Genomic DNA, 25,849 nt, shown 5'->3' on the forward strand with positions numbered 1-25,849 from the left:
GAATCGTTGACATGTTTGCAGATTTATTAAAAAAGAAAAACTGAAATATCACATGGTCCTAAGTATTCAGACCCTTTGCTGTGACACTCATATATTTAACTCAGGTGCTGTCCATTTCTTCTGATCATCCTTGAGATGGTTCTACACCTTCATTTGAGTCCAGCTGTGTTTGATTATACTGATTGGACTTGATTAGGAAAGCCACACACCTGTCTATATAAGACCTTACAGCTCACAGTGCATGTTAGAGCAAATGAGAATCATGAGGTCAAAGGAACTGCCTGAAGAGCTCAGAGACAGAATTGTGGCAAGACACAGATCTGGCCAAGGTTACAAAAAAATTCTGCTGCACTTAAGGCTCCTAAGAGCACAGTGGTCTCCATAATCCTTAAATGGAAGACGTTTGGGACGACCAGAACCCTTCCTAGAGCTGGCCGTCCGGCCAAACTGAGCTATCAGGGGAGAAGAGCCTTGGTGAGAGAGGTAAAGAAGAACCCAAAGATCACTGTGGCTGAGCTCCAGAGATGCAGTCGGGAGATGGAAGAAAGTTGTAGAAAGTCAACCATCACTGCAGCCCTCCACCAGTCGGGGCTTTATGGCAGAGTGGCCCGACGGAAGCCTCTCCTCAGTGCAAGACACATGAAAGCCCGCATTGAGGACTCCAAGATGATGAGAAATAAGATTCTCTGGTCTGATGAGACCAAGATAGAACTTTTTGGCCTTAATTCTAAGCGGTATGTGTGGAGAAAACCAGGCACTGCTCATCACCTGTCCAATACAGTCCCAACAGTGAAGCATGGTGGTGGCAGCATCATGCTGTGGGGGTGTTTTTCAGCTGCAGGGACAGGACGACTGGTTGCAATCGAGGGAAAGATGAATGCGGCCAAGTACAGGGATATCCTGGATGAAAACCTTCTCCAGAGTGCTCAGGACCTCAGACTGGGCCGAAGGTTTACCTTCCAACAAGACAATGACCCTAAGCACACAGCTAAAATAACGAAGGAGTGGCTTCACAACAACTCTGTGACTGTTCTTGAATGGCCCAGCCAGAGCCCTGACTTAAACCCAATTGAGCATCTCTGGAGAGACCTAAAAATGGCTGTCCACCAACGTTTACCATCCAACCTGACAGAACTGGAGAGGATCTGCAAGGGGGAATGGCAGAGGATCCTCAAATCCAGGTGTGAAATCTTTCCCAAAAAGACTCATGGCTGTATTAGATCAAAAGGGTGCTTCTACTAAATACTGAGCAAAGGGTCTGAATACTTAGGACCATGTAATATTTCAGTTTTTCTTTTTTAATAAATCTGTAAAAATGTCAACAATTCTGTGTTTTTCTGTCAATATGGGGTGCTGTGTGTACATTAATGAGGAAAAAAAATGAACTTAAATGATTTTAGCAAATGGCTGCAATATAACAAAGAGTGAAAAATTTAAGGGGGTCTGAATACTTTCCATACCCACTGTACATTGCACATCACCTCTTTTCTCAAAGAGTCTGAAAACGGTGCGACAAAGGATTCAGTTTCTCTAAACCCCAGGGGGACTGTAGTCAATAACAGGGGGAATGTAGTTAAACATTAGATTATAATTCATTTTTGCAGGGTTCCCACATATTTTGAACAATGACTTTCCAGACTTTTCCTGGACACAGAATAAAATAATTCAAAAACAGGCTGATTCATTTGACTGATTCACTGAAAAGACTTACAAATCAGACATTACTGTGTGAGCATGTTTTACACTACAAACACAAGAAACATATTTAGCCAATGAAATGATATGGAGCAAGACATAACTAGAAATCAATTTAAAAATGCATTCAAAATAAATATGCATTATGTAATAGTTATGTCTGTTGCAACACTTGTTACAGTTCCTGTACTGAATTTCTTTGAAATCAGTAAATTCCTCATCCATTCATTCTTTCTAATTCAAATTCCAATTCAGGGCAGAATGTGAATTCAATTCAGATTCACAGCCTATTTCTTTGATCCTGAATTTTGCACAAGTCTGCTTCAAGCACACACTTTAAATGTATGTTTTTGTGTGTCTATTTCTCCCAGTTTCATTTGAATCCCGCTCAATCTCTGGTGGTGATGGAGGGCGAGGATCTGGAGCAGATGAACGGCGCATTGAGGAAAGTTTCCTACATCAACTCTCGGCAGTTTCCCATTATGGGAGCGCGTCACCTTCGGATCTCAACAGCAGTGCAGTAAGATCATAAATATTCATGAGATTTCATCTCTGAACTACAATACTAGAATGTTAGCTCTGAAATATGGCATTATGAATGATCAAACCATTTATTTCAATGTTACACCGTTGTGATTCACATCCCAGAGTCATACAAGAGCTTAATTTTAATCTGTGCCTCGGCTCAGGGCTGGAAAAGTTATTAAAACTGTATCATACTGTGAAAAACAATAAGCAGAAGCTGTTTTATAACATAGTTGTAAGAAAAATTAATACAGTACTTGTAACTAGATTTGTACATTTTCTGAAAGATTGCTGCTTGCTTACTGTCTAGTTCAAATCCCTAACCCTGCGTATGAGCGATACTAACTCTTCTTGTAACCTTTTCACTTTTCCAGTTCTTGTATAATTCATATTCCACGCTTAGGGAGGTTTAATTTTTATGTACAGACAGGGAAATGGAAAGAGAATGACAGAGAGATTTGTTTTTGGAGCAGAAGCACAACCACCGGCACCCTGTGATTATTCAAAACTGTGCATGAATATGCATAAGCCCCTAGAGGATTATGACCCGCCCCTCTGAGGTTTGAGACAGGCAGTGGGCGGAGTTCTTTTGGCAAGATCCACAGGGAATTAGCATGAGAAAACACACACACATATACAACGCTAAAACACACACAATAAAGGCAATTATATAAGTATTATATTACTATGAGTAAGACATATAATTGTATGCTTGCTTCTCTCATTACCATGCAGATGACAGACTTATATTAAGACACGACCATGTGTTGTGTTTGTAAATGTAATTTACACCATTCATTTTTTCAAAAAAATTAACACATTGCTTGCTAAGGTGACCAACATAGCACAGCAAATTATAAGACTCTGAATTAAAGCAACTTGGCATGAAAAGTAATTATGGAAAAGAGAAACTATATATGGAAGCTTATTTCTGCCATGGAATTAAAAAAAAAAGAAAAGATAATTGCGACTTTTTATCTCACAGTCACGAGATATAAACCTGCAATTGACCGTTCGCAAAGACCCGCCCCCTTTAGTTACTGTTGCTATGCCCGACAAGCCATGCCGATCTCTCGCCACACATCATGTTCTCACGCAGTGAAAAATACATCGCGGAGCAAAGAGGACACTGACAACGCATCAACAGACAAGACAGAGTAGGTTACTTTTGACATGAAACGAAGTCTCAAATTTTGGCATTTTTTAAAGAAATTGAAACAATAAATATTGTTTTGTGGCTCTTTAATGTGTTGTGACAGATCACTGTAGCACCTCAGTTCAAATAGCTCGTGAATATCTCGCAATTCTGACTTTATAACATGCAATTGTAAGTTTATATCTCGCAATTCTGACTTTATAACATGCTATTGTAAGTTTATATCTCACAATTCTGACTTTATAATGCAATTGTAAGTTTATATCTTGCAATGCTGACTTTATAACACGCAATTGTAAGTTTATTGCTCGCAATTCTGACTTTATAACATGCAATTGTAAGTTTATATCTCACAATGCTGACTTTATAACATGCAATTGTAAGTTTATATCTCACAATTCTGACTTTATAACATGCAATTGTAAGTTTATATCTCACAATGCTGACTTTATAACATGCAATTGTAAGTTTATATCTCACAATTCTGACTTTATAACATACAATTGTAAGTTTATCTCACAATTCTGACTTTATAACATGCAATTGTAAGTTTATATCTCACAATGCTGACTTTATAACATGCTTTTGTAAGTTTATATCTCGCAATTCTGACTTTATAACATGCAATTGTAAGTTTATATCTCACAATGCTGACTTTATAACATGCAATTGTAAGTTTATATCTCACAATGCTGACTTTATAACATGCAATTGTAAGTTTATATCTCACAATTCTGACTTTATAACATGCAATTGTAAGTTTATATCTCACAATGCTGACTTTATAACATGCAATTGTACGTTTATATCTCACAATGCTGACTTTATAACATGCTATTTTAAGTTTATATCTCGCAGTTCTGACTTTATAACATGCAATTGTAAGTTTATATCTCACAATGCTGACTTTATAACATGCAATTGTAAGTTTATATCTCACAATTCTGACTTTATAACATGCAATTGTAAGTTTATATCTCACAATGCTGACTTTATAACATGCAATTGTAAGTTTATATCTCACAATGCTGACTTTATAACATGCTATTTTAAGTTTATATCTCGCAGTTCTGACTTTATAACATGCAATTGTAAGTTTATATCTCGCAATTCTGACTTTATAACATGCAATTGTAAGTTTATATCTCACAATTCTGACTTTATAACATGCAATTGTAAGTTTATATCTCACAATGCTGACTTTATAACATGCAATTGTAAGTTTATATCTCACAATGCTGACTTTATAACATGCAATTGTAAGTTTATATCTCACAATTCTGACTTTATAACATGCAATTGTAAGTTTATATCTCACAATGCTGACTTTATAACATGCAATTGTAAGTTTATATCTCACAATGCTGACTTTATAACATGCTATTTTAAGTTTATATCTCGCAGTTCTGACTTTATAACATGCAATTGTAAGTTTATATCTCGCAATGCTGACTTTATAATATGCAATTGTAAGTTTATATCTCGCAATTCTGACTTTATAACGTGCAATTGTAAGTTTATATCTCACAATTCTGACTTTATAACATGCAATTGTAAGTTTATATCTCGTAATGCTGACTTTATAATATGCAATTGTAAGTTTATATCTCGCAATTCTGACTTTATAACGTGCAATTGTAAGTTTATATCTCACAATGCTGACTTTATAACATGCAATTGTAAGTTTATATCTCACAATGCTGACTTTATAACATGCAATTGTAAGTTTATATCTCACAATGCTGACTTTATAACATGCAATTGTAAGTTTATATCTCACAATTCTGACTTTATAACATGCAATTGTAAGTTTATATCTCACAATGCTGATTTTATAACATGCAATTGTAAGTTTATATCTCACAATGCTGACTTTATAACATGCTATTTTAAGTTTATATCTCGCAGTTCTGACTTTATAACATGCAATTGTAAGTTTATATCTCACAATTCTGACTTTATAACATGCAATTGTAAGTTTATATCTCACAATTCTGACTTTATAACATGCAATTGTAAGTTTATATCTCACAATGCTGACTTTATAACATGCAATTGTAAGTTTATATCTCACAATGCTGACTTTATAACATGCTATTTTAAGTTTATATCTCGCAGTTCTGACTTTATAACATGCTTTTGTAAGTTTATATCTCGCAATTCTGACTTTATAACATGCAATTGTAAGTTTATATCTCACAATTCTGACTTTATAACATGCAATTGTAAGTTTATATCTCACAATGCTGACTTTATAACATGCAATTGTAAGTTTATATCTCACAATGCTGACTTTATAACATGCAATTGTAAGTTTATATCTCACAATTCTGACTTTATAACATGCAATTGTAAGTTTATATCTCACAATGCTGACTTTATAACATGCAATTGTAAGTTTATATCTCACAATGCTGACTTTATAACATGCTATTTTAAGTTTATATCTCGCAGTTCTGACTTTATAACATGCAATTGTAAGTTTATATCTCGCAATGCTGACTTTATAACATGCAATTGTAAGTTTATATCTCGTAATGCTGACTTTATAACATGCAATTGTAAGTTTATATCTCGCAATTCTGACTTTATAACGTGCAATTGTAAGTTTATATCTCACAATTCTGACTTTATAACATGCAATTGTAAGTTTATATCTCGTAATGCTGACTTTATAATATGCAATTGTAAGTTTATATCTCGCAATTCTGACTTTATAACGTGCAATTGTAAGTTTATATCTCACAATTCTGACTTTATAACATGCAATTGTAAGTTTATATCTCGCAATTCTGACTTTATAACGTGCAATTGTAAGTTTATATCTCACAATTCTGACTTTATAACATGCAATTGTAAGTTTATATCTCGCAATTCTGACTTTATAACGTGCAATTGTAAGTTTATATCTCACAATTCTGACTTTATAACATGCAATTGTAAGTTTATATCTCGTAATGCTGACTTTATAATATGCAATTGTAAGTTTATATCTCGCAATTCTGACTTTATAACGTGCAATTGTAAGTTTATATCTCACAATTCTGACTTTATAACATGCAATTGTAAGTTTATATCTCGTAATGCTGACTTTATAATATGCAATTGTAAGTTTATATCTCGCAATTCTGACTTTATAACGTGCAATTGTAAGTTTATATCTCACAATTCTGACTTTATAACATGCAATTGTAAGTTTATATCTCGTAATGCTGACTTTATAATATGCAATTGTAAGTTTATATCTCGCAATTCTGACTTTATAACGTGCAATTGTAAGTTTATATCTCACAATTCTGACTTTATAACATGCAATTGTAAGTTTATATCTCGCAATTCTGACTTTATAACGTGCAATTGTAAGTTTATATCTCACAATTCTGACTTTATAACATGCAATTGTAAGTTTATATCTCGCAATTCTGACTTTATAACGTGCAATTGTAAGTTTATATCTCACAATTCTGACTTTATAACATGCAATTGTAAGTTTATATCTCGTAATGCTGACTTTATAATATGCAATTGTAAGTTTATATCTCACAATTCTGACTTTATAACGTGCAATTGTAAGTTTATATCTCACAATTCTGACTTTATAACATGCAATTGTAAGTTTATATCTCGTAATGCTGACTTTATAATATGCAATTGTAAGTTTATATCTCGCAATTCTGACTTTATAACGTGCAATTGTAAGTTTATATCTCACAATTCTGACTTTATAACATGCAATTGTAAGTTTATATCTCGTAATGCTGACTTTATAATATGCAATTGTAAGTTTATATCTCGCAATTCTGACTTTATAACGTGCAATTGTAAGTTTATATCTCACAATTCTGACTTTATAACATGCAATTGTAAGTTTATATCTCGCAATTCTGACTTTATAACGTGCAATTGTAAGTTTATATCTCACAATTCTGACTTTATAACATGCAATTGTAAGTTTATATCTCGCAATTCTGACTTTATAACGTGCAATTGTAAGTTTATATCTCACAATTCTGACTTTATAACATGCAATTGTAAGTTTATATCTCGTAATGCTGACTTTATAATATGCAATTGTAAGTTTATATCTCGCAATTCTGACTTTATAACGTGCAATTGTAAGTTTATATCTCACAATTCTGACTTTATAACATGCAATTGTAAGTTTATATCTCGCAATTCTGTCTATAACTCGCAGTTGTAAGTTTATATCTTGCAATGCTGACTTTATAACTTGCAATTGTGAATTTATATCTTGCAATTCTGACTTTAATAACATGCAATTGTAAGTTTATATTTTGCAATTCTGACTATAACTCGCAGTTGTATGTTTATATCTTGTAATTCTGATTTTACAACTCACAACTGCGAGTTTATATCACGCAATTCTGAGAAAAAAGACAGAACTGCGAAATAAAAAGTCACAATTATCTTTATTATTTTTTATTCAGTGGTGGAAACAAGCTTTTTGGAATACAAGTTTTTTGTATTGTATATATGGCAGAATGCCCTCATCCTTCATTAATCAATTGCCATTTGAATGCATGAATTTCATCATGGAAAATCCATGCAAAGGTCCTACACACATCACCCTGAGAAATAATTAGCATCTAAATAGGGCTAAAGATGCCATGTGGCATGCATCAATATAACTAGTTTGTTTAGTTATCAGTCAGTAGTCAGATATTCTAAAAGAATAAGTAATCACATTATAGTTTAAACCTACTGTATCTTTTAGCAAACTGCTGTTTCACAATGAAATGTGGATTAATCTTTTCAAGCCTCAGTGTATCTAAACCTTCAGTCACAGATGGTTTCCTCCATTCATTTCCTGTCTTGATGAATGTGAGTGTTTGTTTGCGTCAGGATTAAAAACAACATCTTTAATTAGAGAGGGCGGAACGTCCTACTTCCTGTCGTTCAGCTGCTTCACGGCAGTGAAATCACTAGAGTTGTAAATTAATTCTAGTAAACACAGTTTGTGTTTTGCTTTTAAGCTTATTAAGTCCAATTACGGCAAGATTCAAGAAAGCTGAAGTGTTATTAATTCACTCCAGGCGTAGGTTTTCTCTTTGTTTTAAGTTATCAGCTACTGCAGTCTCCGTAATGAGTTGGGAACGGCTCCAAGTCATATGTTTACACTCAACAAATCACTGTCTAATGCTTCGTATTATTTATATGTCTTCACCTCTGAATGAGTGTGTGCAGGATCCAAAATTAACTTCATGCCACATCTGCCAATGTCAAGTGAACAGAGGAAATTTACCAGCTCAAAATATTTCTTACTTGTCATGAAAAGATATTTTGCAGTATGTACTATCTATCTATCTATAGAGCTGCAGCGGCAGTTCACGAGACACTAACAGACTTCATTCGCGTCAATGGAAAGCATATTTACACTGAATGTTCCCCTATCCTCTATATAATGCACTATGTGCCATTCACCATGTAGAAACTAGTAAATGTGTGAAAAAATAACCGATTTCAGCCGCAGCATCAGTGTCTGTTGATAGTGTAGGAGGGGCGGGACTTCAAATTCTAGAGAGCATTTGATTGGACAGAAGATTGATGAGAAGCTGTAGTCTGCGGCGATGTCAGGAAAGTTTGTGATCCATTTTAGCGGAAGTGAGAGACTACATTTTGAATGCTTATATCTGCTAAATGTGAATTTTGTCATTGTTTTTGAACACACCAGCTTATTCATAACATTAAGGCTAACATATTCAAACTAAAAGCTAAAAAAAACTAAAATTTTGATTTCAGCGGGACTTTAAAAATAGTAATGTTTCCAAACTCCAAACTTGGCTATTGCATTTGGTGCATTAATTTTGGACCCTGAGTGTGTATCTAAAATATGCAAGGTTGTTTTGTTGTGTTTCTGATCTCTGCAGGTGTTTCGGAGAAGATGTGTGTATTTCTGTCCCTGATATTGAGGCAGTTGTCATGGTAATACAGCCCAGTGAACCACGCATCACGATCACTGGGGCGGAGCACCTGACCATCCCCGCCTCCGACCTTGCCCTAGGCCTATCCCTGTTCAGAGATTTGCATATCATCAGCACAGTTACAAAAAGTGATGAACCTACAAACACAGGTACAGAGAAAAATTGTTTCTAGAATCGCCTTTCTCCTCCTAATGAGAAAATTCTGAAAAACCTTTTACTCTCCCTCATGTTGTTACAAACCTCATATTTACATATTGTTCTGCTTAAAACAAATCTTGATTTACCATATTTTATATACCAGAATGAGATTTGTTAGGGCAACATTTTCAGCAAATAACGTGAGTGAAGATTTGGAATATACCTCACGAATTTATGGTGATTTATCATAATTTTTGAAGCTTGACCAGATGTGACAAAGAGCAGCAGCCAAACATTCTGCTAAACTTTACTTTAGGTGTTGCACAAAAGAAAGAAAGTCAGTGGCATGAGGGTGAGTAAATGATGACAGATTTTTCCTTTTTGGGTGAACTATTTCTGCAACAAAAAACGACCTACAAACAAAACCCCCAAACGCAGCACAGAGCACATTATTCACTGACAAACGGCACAGGTGTCATGCTGTTTTGGTGACAAACAACAGAACAACAGTAAATGCAAAAAACATGTTAATAAATCATAAAAGACAGATGCTCACTGCACCTTCCTCACTCTTGAGTCTTTCATGAGGATGCTTTTCTAAATCTGAAACGCCTCTTCCTCCATTATCCTTAGGGCTTATGTGTTTTCCATACTACATTTTCCTTGCTCTTTCCAAGTAAAGTTTTAAGCACTAGTATGTAGACATACACTAAGATTTTTTTAAATGAAATTAACTCTTTTATTCAACAAGAATGCATTACAATGATTAAAATTGACAGTATAAACAAACATTGTAATGTTGCGAAAGATTTTTTTTTTTTTTTTTTAACTGTCTGTTAAAGGATTAGTTCACTTCAGAATTAAAATTTCCTGATAATTTACTCACCCCCATGCCATCCAAGATGTTCATGTCTTTCTTTCTTCAGTCAAAAAGAAATTAAGGTTTCTGAAGAAAACATTCCAGGATTTTTCTCCATATAGTGGACTTCACTGGGGTTCAATGCAGCTTCAAAGAGCTCTACATGATCCCAGACAAAGAAATATGGTCTTATCTAGCAAAACGAGCTGTCATTTTCTAAAGAAAAAATAAAAATTGTATATACTTTTAACCACAAATGCTCATCTTGCACTGCTCTGTGATGTGCCACGCATTATGTAATCACGTTGGAAGGTCAAGCCTGATGTAGGTGAAAGTACCGAGCAAGTGTTTACAAAGCAAACGTGCAAAGACTAAAAAAAAGGTAAAACAACAATGTCAGATGATTTTGAAGTTGGAGGAGAAAATAAGATGGCGTTTTTCACCCTACCGCAGTATTGCCACCTACACATGACCTTTCTAATGTGATTATGTAATGCGTGGCGCATCACAGAGCAGTGCAAGATGAGCATTTGTGGTTAAAAAGTATATAAATTTTATATAAATTTTAATTTTTCCGCTAGATAAGACTCTTATTCCTCGGCTGGGATCATGTAGAGCCCTTTGAAACTTTAAACATTGAAAACTGCAATTTGGACCTTCAACCCATTGAACCCTACTGAAGTCCACTATATGAAGAAAAATCCTGGAATAATTTCTTTTCGACTGAAGAAAGAAAGGCATGAACATCTTGGATGACATGGGGGTGAGTAAATTATCAGGAAAATTGAATTCTGAAGTAAACTAATCTTAATAAAAGAATCCTGAAAAATGTATCACAGTTTCCACAAAAATATGAAGGAGCAAAACTGTTTTCAGCATTGATTTGTTGAGCAGTAATCATCATATTAGATTGATTTCAGAAGGATCATGTGAAACTGAAAACTGGTAATGATGCTGAAAATTTCTTTCAAAAACATTAAAGAAATCTTACCAACCCCAAACTTTTGATTGGTGTACATTTATAAAAATTAAGCTTCAAAATATAATGAACATACTAACATATGACTTGCAACATTAATTTATCAACACCTATTCAGCATTCAGCACTGTGCATGAATTACACTGATACATAATGGTGAGCCAATCATAATAGAGGTCATTTGCATACAGAAGCATAAGTGAGATATTAAATGCTATAAAAATTCAGAATAGGTTCATTTTGTAAAAAGATACTACAATAAATCACCCAAAAATAACAATTTGGACCAAAAAAGCATCACATATGTAGTCCAGATGTACTTTATATCAAATTTTTTGAAAACTGTGGGAATTATGGTAGAGAAAGAGAGAGAGATTTCCTTTCATTATTATTCATGAAGATAACCCACTTGTTTCATCTGTAATAATAATAATAATAATAATTAGTTACATTTATATAGTGCTTTTCTGGGTACTCAAAGCGCTTTGTATATGTGTAGATCGTATTTCAGGTGTATTGAAGGAAATCACGCATAATCTGGACTATTGTGACATCATGGTCTTGGGGGAGGAGTTAAGGGCGGGACTAGAGAGTCTTGAACTGCAACACAGCGCCTTATTGGGCAAACACCTGGAATACGCCAACTCTAGCACCGGCATGTCCATATATGGTAAAAACAAATTCTTCAACATACTTTTGTCTTTCTCAATACAAAGTCCTTACATTTTTCTTCCTCTACATCTGTTTCAGGTGTAGACTCTATTTCTCACTACACAGAGGTGATCAGACAGGTGCGTTATCAGAACCGCCAGGCTGTTGATTCAGTCCGCACCTTCAGACTCACCTGTTCTGAGCTCAATGGACGTTACACCAGCGATCAGTACACATTACAGGTGAGAATCAAACATCCACACTAACTAAGACATGACTCTGATCTATGAACTAAAGTTGCTCTCTATCAATCTTTCTCCAAGGTCAACATCCTTCACAGTGAGGAAGCTATGCAACATGTCAATCATGTGATGGCTCCGCCCAAATACGTGCAAATTATTCATCCTACAGTCATAGAATCTAACAACTACTACAGCTTAGGTGAGTGCCTGTAATTGTGTTCATATTGACATAAGGTAAATATTATATTATGAAAAGAATCAATAATAAAATCATTAAGATGCATTCTGGTCAATCGGATTACAAGTGGATGACGCTAAAAATACAGGCGTAAACGGGGTATAAAATGTTTTGAGCTTGTCCACTTTTGACCACTTCCAGAGGTAGTCGAAAACGCATTCGACCAGATTGCTTTCATGTGTACGAACAGCCACTAAAGACTGCCTACTCTCTGCCTACTGACCTAATGCATAACATTATGGGAAGCGTGCTAGCCAGAAGGGATTTAAACTGTTGGCTGAAGACCCGAGTTTGGTTTGGAGACAAAATCTGGGTCTTAGATTCAGATGCATTTATTGTCTTTCCAGCTGTACCTACCATTGCTACTGCAGTCATTGTGGTGTGTATCGCCGCCCTGCTGGTGGTGCTGCTGGGTGTTTACCGCCTCAACCAACCACAAAACAAAGACAACGTACACACGCACACACTGCCAGAGAAACAAGCGGACTGTGACGGCTCCTCTCTCTCCATCACTGTCAACCCACTAGAGGTAAGACAAACCGTCTACAACCAACACAAGACATAATAATGTAAAGAAGCTGCCAAAATGTTGATGCCTGTCAAACTGTCACAGCATGCACGAGTCTCCATGAAAACTAAAAACTTGTTTTTACAGCTGACAGGAGTGTACAGCAAAGTAACACAATGAGCTAGAGCTGAACAACTGCTCTGAACACTGTAGTTTCTAAGAAGTTATGTGCAAGATCAGCAAACAAGTATCCTAACTGATGACCACGATTTTGCCATGAAGTTGGACATTTTTCTCAATCAATTTCCATGTTGGTCCTGGATTGGAACAAACCGGAATATTAGTATATGACAGATTTGAGGGTTAGTGCTTAAATAATAGTCTAACCAACCTAACTATTCCCTCTTTTTGGAAGGAGTTAAAGGGTTAGTTCACCCAAAAATGAAAATTCTGTCATTCATTACTCGCCTTCATGTTGTTCCAAAGATGTAAGACTTTCGTTCATCTTTGGAACACAAACGAAGATCTTTTTGATGAAATCTGAGAGATTTCTGTCCCTCCATAGACGGCTACCAACTGCTGAAGCTCAAACGTGCTGCGTAACACGAGAATGAACCTCATTGGTTCTTGCGGAAGTTCAAACGTGATGCGTAACACGAGAATGAACCTCATTGGTTCTTGCGGAAGTTCAAACGTGATGCGTAACACGAGAATGAAGCTCATTGGTTCTTGCTGAAGCTCAAACGTGCTGCGTAACACGAGAATGAACCTCATTGCTTCTTGCAGAAGCTCAAACGTGCTGCGTAACACGAGAATGAAGCTCACTGGTTCTTGCTGAAGCTCAAACGTGCTGCGTAACACGAGAATGAACCTCATTGCTTCTTGCAGAAGCTCAAACGTGCTGCGTAACACGAGAATGAACCTCATTGCTTCTTGCAGAAGCTCAAACGTGCTGCGTAACACTAGAATGAAGCTCACTGGTTCTTGCTGAAGCTCAAACGTGCTGCGTAACACGAGAATGAAGCTCACTGGTTCTTGCTGAAGCTCAAACGTGCTGCGTAACACGAGAATGAACCTCATTGGTTCTTGCTGAAGCTCAAACGTGCTGCGTAACACGAGAATGAAGCTCACTGGTTCTTGCTGAAGCTCAAACATGCTGCGTAACACGAGAATGAACCTCATTGGTTCTTGCAGAAGCTCAAACGTGCTGCGTAACACTAGAATGAAGCTCATTGGTTCTTGCTGAAGCTCAAACGTGCTGCGTAACACGAGAATGAACCTCATTTCTTCTTGCAGAAGCTCAAACGTGCTGCGTAACACGAGAATGAAGCTCACTGGTTCTTGCTGAAGCTCAAACGTGCTACGTAACACTAGAATGAAGCTCACTGGTTCTTGCTGAAGCTCAAACGTGCTGCGTAACACGAGAATGAAGCTCATTGGTTCTTGCTGAAGCTCAAACGTGCTGCGTAACACGAGAATGAAGCTCATTGGTTCTTGCTGAAGCTCAAACGTGCTGCGTAACACGAGAATGAAGCTCATTGGTTCTTGCTGAAGCTCAAACGTGCTGCGTAACGAGAATGAAGCTCATTGGTTCTTGCTGAAGCTCAAACGTGCTACGTAACACGAGAATGAAGCTCACTGGTTCTTGCTGAAGCTCAAACGTGCTGCGTAACACGAGAATGAACCTCATTGCTTCTTGCAGAAGCTCAAACGTGCTGCGTAACACGAGAATGAACCTCATTGATTCTTGCTGAAGCTCAAACGTGATGCGTAACACGAGAATAAAGCTCATTGGTTTTTGCTGAAGCTCAAACGTGCTGCGTAACACGAGAATGAACCTCATTGGTTCTTGCTGAAGCTCAAACGTGCTGCGTAACACGAGAATGAACCTCATTGGTTCTTGCTGAAGCTCAAACGTGCTGCGTAACACTAGAATGAAGCTCATTGGTTCTTGCTGAAGCTCAAACGTGCTGCCTAACACGAGAATGAACCTTATTGCTTCTTGCAGAAGCTCAAACGTGCTGCGTAACACGAGAATGAAGCTCACTGGTTCTTGCTGAAGCTCAAACGTGCTGCCTAACACGAGAATGAACCTCATTGCTTCTTGCAGAAGCTCAAACGTGCTGCGTAACACGAGAATGAAGCTCACTGGTTCTTGCTGAAGCTCAAACGTGCTGCGTAACACGAGAATGAACCTCATTGCTTCTTGCAGAAGCTCAAACGTGCTGCGTAACACTAGAATGAAGCTCACTGGTTCTTGCTGAAGCTCAAACGTGCTGCGTAACACGAGAATGAACCTCATTGCTTCTTGCAGAAGCTCAAACGTGCTGCGTAACACTAGAATGAAGCTCATTGGTTCTTGCTGAAGCTCAAACGTGCTGCGTAACACGAGAATGAACCTCATTGCTTCTTGCAGAAGCTCAAACGTGCTGCGTAACACGAGAATGAAGCTCACTGGTTCTTGCTGAAGCTCAAACGTGCTGCGTAACACGAGAATGAACCTCATTGCTTCTTGCAGAAGCTCAAACGTGCTGCGTAACACGAGAATGAAGCTCACTGGTTCTTGCTGAAGCTCAAACGTGCTGCGTAACACAAGAATGAACCTCATTGCTTCTTGCAGAAGCTCAAACGTGCTGCGTAACACGAGAATGAACCTCATTGCTTCTTGCAGAAGCTCAAACGTGCTGCGTAACACTAGAATGAAGCTCACTGGTTCTTGCTGAAGCTCAAACGTGCTGCGTAACACGAGAATGAAGCTCACTGGTTCTTGCTGAAGCTCAAACGTGCTGCGTAACACGAGAATGAACCTCATTGGTTCTTGCTGAAGCTCAAACGTGCTGCGTAACACGAGAATGAAGCTCACTGGTTCTTGCTGAAGCTCAAACATGCTGCGTAACACGAGAATGAACCTCATTGGTTCTTGCTGAAGCTCAAACGTGCTGCGTAACACGAGAATGAAGCTCACTGGTTCTTGCTGAAGCTCAAACGTGCTGCGTAACACGAGAATGAACCTCATTGCTTCTTGCAGAAGCTCAAACGTGCTGCGTAACACGAGAATGAAGCTCACTGGTTCTTGCTGAAGCTCAAACGTGCTGCGTAACATGAGAATGAACCTCATTGCTTCTTGCAGAAGCTCAAACGTGCTGCGTAACACAAGAATGAAGCTCACTGGTTCTTGCTGAAGCTCAAACGTGCTGCGTAACACGAGAATGAACCTCATTGCTTCTTGCAGAAGCTCAAACGTGCTGCGTAACACGAGAATGAACCTCATTGCTTCTTGCAGAAGCTCAAACGTGCTGCGTAACACTAGAATGAAGCTCACTGGTTCTTGCTGAAGCTCAAACGTGCTGCGTAACACGAGAATGAAGCTCACTGGTTCTTGCTGAAGCTCAAACGTGCTGCGTAACACGAGAATGAACCTCATTGGTTCTTGCTGAAGCTCAAACGTGTTGCGTAACATGAGAATGAAGCTCACTGGTTCTTGCTGAAGCTCAAACATGCTGCGTAACACGAGAATGAACCTCATTGGTTCTTGCTGAAGCTCAAACGTGCTGCGTAACACGAGAATGAAGCTCATTGGTTCTTGCTGAAGCTCAAACGTGCTGCGTAACACGAGAATGAACCTCATTGGTTCTTGCTGAAGCTCAAACGTGCTGCGTAACACGAGAATGAACCTCATTGGTTCTTGCTGAAGCTCAAACGTGCTGCGTAACACGAGAATGAAGCTCATTGGTTCTTGCTGAAGCTCAAACGTGCAGCGTAACATGAGATTGTGAACCAGGACAGTGATTTTTTTTTAGAAGCAGTGTTATTCCAGGACCAAAACAACATGGCAAAATTATGGTTACCCTCATGATCTATCATATCAAAACAAAATCTGGGTTACAGTGAGGCACTTTCAAAAGAAGGGAATATGGCCAATCTGAAACATTGAAACACTCCGAGTTTCAATAGCCATATGTCGTAAAACATATAACATGATTTTTTTTTAAAAAGAGAAAAGTTGCTTTCTAATCTTTTATGTGTAATGTTATATCCAATTTTACAACATTGTCTTGACAATAGAATTCCATATACTCTAAAAATTATAAGCTTTACATTTCTGCTTTTAAATCTCCAAAAAATTGGCCCCATTTATAAGTGTCTTGTTGTAGCCTCAATTTGTGCTTCAATTTTTGTGTTAATTTTCACATTCATGTCAGCCCAAACCCATTTGACTTACTTTCTTTCTGAATGTTCACAACTGCAATGAATTTCCTTGGCTCGTCATCAACACAAAATCCTGTGAAAATAATTCAAGAAAACAAAGTAGAATTGTTGTAATGGTTAGAAATACAACCAAATCAATAATAATTATTACAACTGAGAAAGATTAATGAAACTTACAATGAAAGTGGGTGGTGACTAGGGCTCTCAAGCTCCAAAAAAAAAAAAAAAAAAAAAAAAAAAAACACTGTAAAACACTATGAAAGTAGTCCATATGACTCATACGCTAGTCTTTTGAAGATGTAGACAACTTTATGTGTGGAACAGACTGATATTGATTTGTTATTTACAAAAAGTCCAGCACAACAGCTGTAGTCACCATTCAAGTTCATTGTTTGGAAAAGAGCAGCTTGGACATTTAGCTATAAATATCTCCTTTTGTGTTCCACGGAAGAAAGAAATTCACAAGGTTTCCGAAAGATTTGATGTGATTAAATGAAGATGATTCATTTCAGATCCTTGGTATCTTTTTTATTTAATTTCAAACAATGCAAAATATCCAATTTAAATCACTCTAAACCAGAGTAACTAGATAAATGGAAAGAATCTGAACAAATCTGTTTATCACAGCAGATTACATTGGTTAATTCTAGATCTTTCAGGAGCTTCAGTCAGCAGAAGAAGTAACTGAGGAGGAGGAAGATGAGGAAGAGGAATGTGATATCTCAAGTACCGAATCAGACAGTGATGAAGAGGAAGCTACCACATCTTTCATACATCATCAAACCAGGATGCAATGGGGAAAAGCATCATTACACTGCTGAAAACACTCAAAACACAACACTCTACCTGTAGCATTGTAGTGACCTGCAATACAAGCGAGTTTACATGCAAACACACACAGACATGCTCTGAAAGACTCCTCGCTGGTTCGAAGCGGCTCTGATCCTTTGTGAAACTGTTTTGGTGTGAGATGACAAACTAATAAAAGTCCTGCATCCAGTCTGATCCCTTTATGCTCTCTGTCTCTACCGCTGGAGGACAATAACAGAAGGTATGAGACAGTAGAACAAGAGTTTCTTTTTTGAGGCCTCTTCAGTTCATCTCATTTGATGTGAACTTTTCATCCTTCACCCTTCACCCTGAATTTTAGCTGTAATAACTGGCGGTGAAAAGTCTGTCATCATGAGTCTTGTACATTTTTATAAATCCATGCGTGCACCCTTTAAATGTTGTCTTAGTACTATACAGCTACTCTGTGTAACATGGCGGTGCGTTTAGTGTGCGAGCGGTTTTGTAAATGAATGTTGTTCACTCATTATAAAGTGCGAATGAATGGGTTATGTGTATTTGTATATCTTACCGACTTTTTTGTGGTCGCTGCTGCACTTTCTGTACATGGGTCAATAAAATGGTTTTAAGAAATGAGTAGTCTCATTTGTATTACTCTTTAACATGGCTGTCAAATGTTTGCTGTACTGGAATTAAAACAATAAAATGTATGAACATCGAACTGGCACCTCACACGGCTGTGAACGCGCACAAACAAAATGTGTGATACAACAGCGCCGTCTAGTGGTGCATCACACGAAGCACGTTGATACCGTCATGACGTCAGATTACTGTCCTTAGGGCAGCAGGGGTATATTGTAGCTTGTATGAAGTAATACAAAACAAACAACTAATTTAAATTTTTGTATGCTAAAGCATTTTGATAAAAAGCCACTAAAAAAAAATAATAAATCCGTAAAATAACAGTACTTACTGACAGCTAATTACCCGGCCATTATCCATAGTTTTACGGACATTTCTGTTAATATTAACGCAATGAAGTTAAAAATTCAAAATACAGGTAAACACCTGTAAATAAATAAATAAATAAATAAATATGGAAAATTCCCTCAAATTATTACAGTACAATGAACCCTATTTTTACTGGGGGTTTTTATGTATAATACTTTCTTTAATAAGACATGTTCCTAAACTATGACATTATACACTGTGGACACTCAAACTGGTTCAACAAGGAGTATTTATTAATATTATTATTAATAATAATAACAATAATAATGACAATAACCATGCTCGCAGATAACCATACTCACATTAAAAAAGGCAGATTCCTTGTGACAAATTTCCCCATAGTATGACAACATGACCAATAAAGGGTCAAAGCACATGTAAAGGGTTACTTCACCCAAAAATGAAAAGTTAGTCATTAATTACTCGCCCTCAAGTCGTTCCACACCTGTAAGACCTTTGTTCATCTTCTGAACACAAATGATGATCTTTTTGATGAAATCTGAGAGCTTTCTATCCCTCCATTGACAGTCTATGCAACTACCACTTTCAAGGCCTTTAACCTTGCATTAAAACAAAAAAACAAACCAAACACACAACATGAGTGAAGATTTAGGATGATACAGAAGAGGTTTCATGTGTAGTCCAGCATAAGTCACTGAATTACTAAAATCATGGAAAATAGCTTGCAACACAAAAATGGCTTTTAATCAAAATGTATGGACTCACGTATCCTCTCTTATTAGGCAGGAATTCAAATGTTTCCATATTCTCGATGTAACATTTGGATGGCAAATTATTTCTATTGTAAACATGACTTTATACTTCACTTATGTATTAAACAGCACATTCCAGAGCCCAGTTTTATAGCAGGATCCCTCTCTGACTGGTTTGCTACATTTTGATTGGATCTGGTTTGACTAGAACAAACAAATGTCCACTTCCATCAGATAAGGACGACTGCCAGACACCGTAAGAAGACGACCTCTATAACCAGCAAACGCAGGACTTCTCATTCTTCCACAAGCAGTTTTCTTCCCTTCACCTATAAGACCACCCATCCTCTAAAGTTTAAGCCCGGAAAATTCTAGTGGAGGACTTTTTGGGACATGTGTGGGGGCTTTGCTTGCTTTAAGGGTCAGCTCGCCCAAAAATGACATTTCTGTCATTAATTACTCACCCTCATGCGCTTCCAAACCTGTAAGACCTTCGTTCAACGTCAGAACACAAATTCAGATATTTTTGATGAAATCCAAGAGGTTTTTATTCTCAATAGAAAGCAACGAAATTATCACATTCAAGGTCCAGAGTACAGTGGTTCAAACTTAATGTACATGACATGCATGAAAACAATTGTTGGCTAAATCGTGCGCACAATTTGCTAATTCGTTCTTCCTCTTGAACTCATGCTAAAGTTTTTAATTACTTTTTTGTGCACAAAAATTATTCTCGTCGTTTCATAACATTAATACAGAGCCCCGCACATGACATGCAAGAAAAAAAATTAAATTTATGCACGATTTACTATTTCATTCCCTTGATTTATAAATCAAATCGTCTGCCAGTAATTTTACTGTGGTATGAAATACAGCAATTACTGGATAATTGTTGCCAGTAAGTTACAGTTAATTTGACAATAAACATTTTACAGTGTACATAATTATAATTCATAAAATAGAAATATAATAAATAATTAGCAGCAAAAGATGAGAAGTTTTGTCTGTAAAATGTTTTCACTATAAACTGATTTAATTTGGACTGAGAGATACAGGGGGAGTGGCTTTATTGTATCACTTTATTCACAGCTGATTGGTCCAGTTTTGGTTTGAGATCCCAGAATAAAAGCTGCTTGGAGCAGGTTAGCCGGTTACCAAAAAACAATCCACCTTCATGAGCCCGAAAAGACAGAGTTTGTTCAAACTAATCTTGAACTTAACTATGTAGAAAGTGAAACCAGCTTTGTGCAACAGGTCACAGAACACACACGGGTATCGTGGCTACAGTCCAGTTGAACCTGTGATGACGAGTACTAAGGTTGTTTTACATATCAGTGGAGTTACAAAACAAGAAAGGCTACCTACTCACTGCATTGCCATAACCTCCAGCTCTCCCTCTCTCGACCTACTGTCAGAGCATGATGGGTGGAGCTGCATCCCCCAACCACACCCTAACACTACCATAACCCTATCTCTCCACCCATTAAACAGGCTAAACTCCACCCTTGAGCTCCAGAGAGGTGGAGCTGGATGCTGTGCAGCGAGAACTACTTCAAACAAGACTGAACCGAAAGTAAAAAAGAAGGGACGTCGAGGCTTTAAGTTAACATTGGGTGATTAAACAGCCAGATATTTAGTGGTAAGTTCAAAACTTATTCTTCATGTAATAGACATTTACAAATTAGATGTTATTTAGGTTCATGTGGTTCAGTGCCGGCCCTAGCCTCTTTGGTGCCCTAGGCAAGATTTTTTTTTTGGCGCCCCCTTATATTGCGATTTATCTAAAGGGGCGAATCTAGAAAATTATTTCTAGGGTGGCAAAGGGGTGGCATGAGGTCTATGAGGGGTGGCAACACCAAAGCAAGCGCTCATGCATAGTTTTTGGAGATTTATAGCCTTACATACACAATTGTGTTCACAAACATTGCATTACCAGAAAGTATATATATACCGTTTAAAATTATTAAATAAAAAATTCAATATCCATCATGGCACCAAGTAAATACACTATATGAAAAACTTCTAAATGAGTCTGAGCTTGTATCACTAAAGGAGCAGTTTTATTAATATTACACAGGCTACTTCAATGGTATATCACATTTTAGTGCAAGTTAAAGAGCAACAAAACAATTTTTGAATTTCTGTTATTAACAGAGGTGGGAATGTGTGTGTTCACCCAGAACACCCTATCAACCACATACTCTAGCAACACATCAGCAACTGCATAGCAAGAGCCTAGCAACCACCTAGCAACACTTTAGCAATCACCCAGAACATCTATATTCTGGACTAACTGACCAAAGTTTTTACATTTTAAGACTTGAAGTTGGGTTTATGACAAGCCAACATAAATTTGTCCTTCAAACTTTTCAGTCTCTATTGTTTTTCTTGATTGCTAATGCACAATTCATGAAACAATTCAACATTTTCTCACAACTAAACACAATATCAAAACTATACACCAACTTGCACAAACCTCAAATGTCCAGGTCAAAATAAAATGTTCTATTCAAAAACGTATTCTTGTCTGACAAAATCAAACTTTGGCATCAGATGACACACAAAACATAACAAATACACAGACTACTGCACTGCCCAGTGAACACTAGTGAGATCAATTCATATAACACTGTAACAAAAATACCTCTATTTCATTTTACTATTATAAATTGATCTTGCAGTAGATGAAAAGCATGAGAAAAATAAGTATGAACTTGGTATGCACCACAATACAGTATACTATCAATTGCAGTAAAAGTAAATTCAGCATCCTCTGCACATTTGGCTAAATTTTATTACAGTACAGTACTATAGCAGTGTATCTTCTGACACAGACTATATCCCTTGGAAATCATTTCTCAGCGCTGCAAAAAATACAGTACAGCCTACGTATAACAAATGGCTACAAAGAGAGTTGACAATCACAACATTGAGGGTGTACAACGTGAAATTTCCCTCATCTAAAGTAGCATACTGGTACTGTGTAAGTTTAAAACCCCTGTAAATTATTCATTCAACTCCCTCTCAGATTTTGACTGGTGTGTCATCAGTTTTGCTACCTAATGTTGTCATTTTAAACGTTTTGAGAAATGTATAATGTGTTAGCAATCGAGAAAAGCTAAAATACGTTTAGATTCTTACCCCAACTCTGCTATTAGTTTCTGTGATCGGGATCTCCGTATTGATTTCATGTTATTGGTTCATCGGATGGCAAAAATACCTTAATTTATCCATGATGAAAGTGGAGCGGGCGGTCGCTGAATCAGCTCGCCAAAAAATTACTAAAATTTCAGACATATTCGGATGGGACATTTCTCACAGGACTTCTGAGTTAGCCGGGAAGCAGCAATTTTCCGATTCACGTACAAATATGGGAAAAAAATCGTAAGTGAACTTGGCTGCGCTGTGTTTTTGACTCTCAAAGAACCGGTTCATAAGAGTCATTTGTTAATGAAGCACACTGGGCGCGCTGCGTGCAACCATCATGCACAGTTTATTGAAAGACGTGTTTTCTTGCCATTACTTTGCGTTGCGCAATTTATTTTAGTCATCATATTGAAGCGCCACTCCTGAAAAGCAGTACTTGAAACACTGCTTATTTTATTCTGTGATAATTTTGGGGTGGCAAAGCTTTTTATTAGGGTGGCACATGCCACCCCGTGCCACCCAGGTAGATCCGCCCCTGTCCACACATCCGGCCTCTTTGGCGCCCCCTAGCGAGATTGCGCCCTTAGCATTTGCCTATACTGCCTATATAACGGGCCGGCTCTGCACGCAGAAAAACTATTTATTATATATTTAATATGCCGCAGCGCCCAAAATGTATCTGGCCGCGCCGCTCTCTCTATGGAACCGGGCAGGAAAGCTCGTCTCACCTAGAGTTCTTAGTCGAACCTGCCACTTATCAGCCAATCAAAAAAAGAAAGAGGCTATACAATAGCCAATCAGAAAATAGCACTATTGTATCTGGGTAAGATTTAACGCAACAACCAATAAAAAAAAGCATATCCTGGAATTGTTCACCATCATCGTCGTTCACCCACAGAGGAAACCACTGGAACTCTGAGCATCATGGAGATTGGAGATCTCGGTTGGAGATGTCACTCTTGCCTGTCTTTAAAACTTGAGAGCCCTGTTTATTTATACTTATTTACATGTTTGTTGACTATATTTATTAGCATTCCTCAAGTAGAATGGTTTTGACTGACGGCGCTCTGAAAAGTGAATAGACGCGCTGAATAAGAGACGGTAAAAGTGAGTGGGTCTAACATCACTGGTCTTAGAAAAAAAGTGAATGGGTCTTGCCCTTCCACATAAAATGGTTCATACATAAAATGGTTCATAAATATGCACTGTGCAAAATGAAAGATAATATGATATAAAATAATCTGTGAAAATAACAGAAGCTCTAAAAATACATTTTAACAGGCTCAAATAAGCATGAAAATAACTGAAACATAAACAAATTAAGCCTCTACCCAATATATTTAAAAATTACAATGCAATGAAAATACAGGAATCGGCATTGGCAAGAACCAAAAATAAAAGTATCGGGATCAGCCTTGTTCTTGAAAAAGTGGTATTGGTGCATATGCAGGGAAAAAAATTTCTGAAATAGTGGCAAATATGATCAAAAATATCATAATTTATGATTGGAGATAACTGTCATAAGATGCTTAAGCATTGTTGTGTAAAAAAAAAGAAGAAAAGTTGTGTAAAAAAAAAAGTTAAACCCTGTTAAAATGATCACGAACTCTGTGTTTATATGTTCACAAACAGTAAAAGTAACACTGAAGTAGTGTCAAATGCAGCACTAAAATATTAAGCTTTTGTAAAAGAGTCTAATATAGCTCAAAACATATTTAATTATTTGTGTGAACAATGATAAAATATGTCAAAAATTATAATAAAATAAATTAAAATATTACAAATATTTAACAAATAAAGTACAATTCATGTTTTTGAATTCAGTTTTCATTTCACATTTATTTGTATAGCGCTTTTCACAGTACATATAGTTTCAAAGCAGCTTTACAGAAAATGCATGACAGCATTACAATTTAGAGTAATCTGTTATCAGAGGTGAGGTGACTGTGTCCAAATTATGTAATTTCAGAAATGTACATATATAATCATGCAGTTAGCTAACAATGAATTAAGTGTTTCTGTTTTAAAAAAGAGAAACACAACAGGAACATTTGCATGCTGTTGGATATTACTGTAACAGAAAGAGCGAAACTTTAAACAAACATGCTGATTCATACAGAAATGCATTATTAGAAGATATGATGAAAGTAAGCATTTATCTTTTAACTTCACAGATCAAATTAAACTCACAGGCAAGATGCGGAGGAGAAGACACAGCAGCATGACACCACCTCCTGACAGTAAGTAATGAGTAATTCATATTTATCCATCCATTCATTCATCTATCTATAAATTAATATGTTTGCCATATATGTTATTTACAGTGAATGAAGGAGGAGGAGGAGAAGAAGGAGGGGGAGGGGAGGAGGAGGAGGAGGGGGAGGGGGAGGAGGAGGAGGAGGAGGAGGGGAGACGGGGACGGGGGAGGGGAGACGAAGGAGGAGGGGAGGAGGGGCAATGAGATGGTTGGGAATATTAGGCATAGGAACATTATTAGCATTTGGAACAGTAAAAGTAGCTAAATCAGGAGCAGCAGCAAAAGTGGCGGCAGCAGCAGCAGCAGCAGCAGGACCAGCAGTGGTGATAGGAGTAGGAGTAGGAGTAGCAGCAGGGGTAGCAGCAGGGTTAGTGATAAATAGATATAGAAGATGACCCCCCCTTAGAAACAAAAATCTTTTATTTTATAATCATTTGCTCTAAATTGTATTACATCAAATGAATTTAAAGGTTCATAAAATCCCAAAGCATTTATTCATGAGAGCGGTTTCAGGGTAGAATGCAAGTGTGACTTATTTAAAAAAAATTCATAATTCCATGAATTCATGTAAGCAAACATTTAAAGCATCTACATTTATATGAATGTGTTTAAAATGTTTATAAAATGCAAACATGTCACTTGTTCATTTTTTGGGTGATTTGTGATGAATTGTATTGGCAAAATAAGGTGTGCAATCAATTACTGGTGTTTTGTCAAACACTAAGGGGATTTCTTAATTCCGCATAAAGATGAATGTGGGGAAACATGAATTACTCCCCCTTTTCAGGTA

General features: G+C 37.0%; 2 protein-coding genes across 5 annotated transcripts in view; one reads left to right on the forward strand and one right to left on the reverse strand.

Moving 5' to 3' along the window:
- clstn2b (calsyntenin 2b) overlaps nucleotides 1–18,508 on the forward strand; it is a 91,629-nt gene extending 73,121 nt beyond the window's left edge. Inside the window, exons 11-17 of one of the 2 annotated variants that reach the window (XM_048161247.1) lie at nucleotides 2,067–2,215; nucleotides 9,265–9,467; nucleotides 11,794–11,964; nucleotides 12,045–12,187; nucleotides 12,269–12,386; nucleotides 12,773–12,954; nucleotides 17,793–18,508. In XM_048161247.1, coding sequence (XP_048017204.1) covers nucleotides 2,067–2,215; nucleotides 9,265–9,467; nucleotides 11,794–11,964; nucleotides 12,045–12,187; nucleotides 12,269–12,386; nucleotides 12,773–12,954; nucleotides 17,793–17,963 — 1,137 coding nt within the window. In that variant the 3' untranslated portion in view covers nucleotides 17,964–18,508. The remainder of the gene's footprint in view (nucleotides 1–2,066; nucleotides 2,216–9,264; nucleotides 9,468–11,793; nucleotides 11,965–12,044; nucleotides 12,188–12,268; nucleotides 12,387–12,772; nucleotides 12,955–17,792) is intronic. The other variant, XM_048161248.1, reaches the window with a different exon arrangement.
- Nucleotides 1–18,638, reverse strand: part of LOC125249057 (oocyte zinc finger protein XlCOF15-like) — a 95,478-nt gene extending 76,840 nt beyond the window's left edge. For all 3 annotated transcript variants that reach the window (XR_007180483.1, XM_048161250.1, XM_048161249.1), the window contains exons 1-2: nucleotides 18,503–18,638; nucleotides 17,156–17,215 (exon numbers count right to left, since the gene is read on the reverse strand). The gene's annotated coding sequence lies outside the window, so the exon portion shown is untranslated. The remainder of the gene's footprint in view (nucleotides 1–17,155; nucleotides 17,216–18,502) is intronic.
- Nucleotides 18,639–25,849: the final 7,211 nt, after the last annotated feature.

This window comes from Megalobrama amblycephala, linkage group LG16 (genome assembly GCF_018812025.1).
Source record: "Megalobrama amblycephala isolate DHTTF-2021 linkage group LG16, ASM1881202v1, whole genome shotgun sequence".
Lineage (NCBI taxonomy): Eukaryota > Metazoa > Chordata > Actinopteri > Cypriniformes > Xenocyprididae > Megalobrama > Megalobrama amblycephala.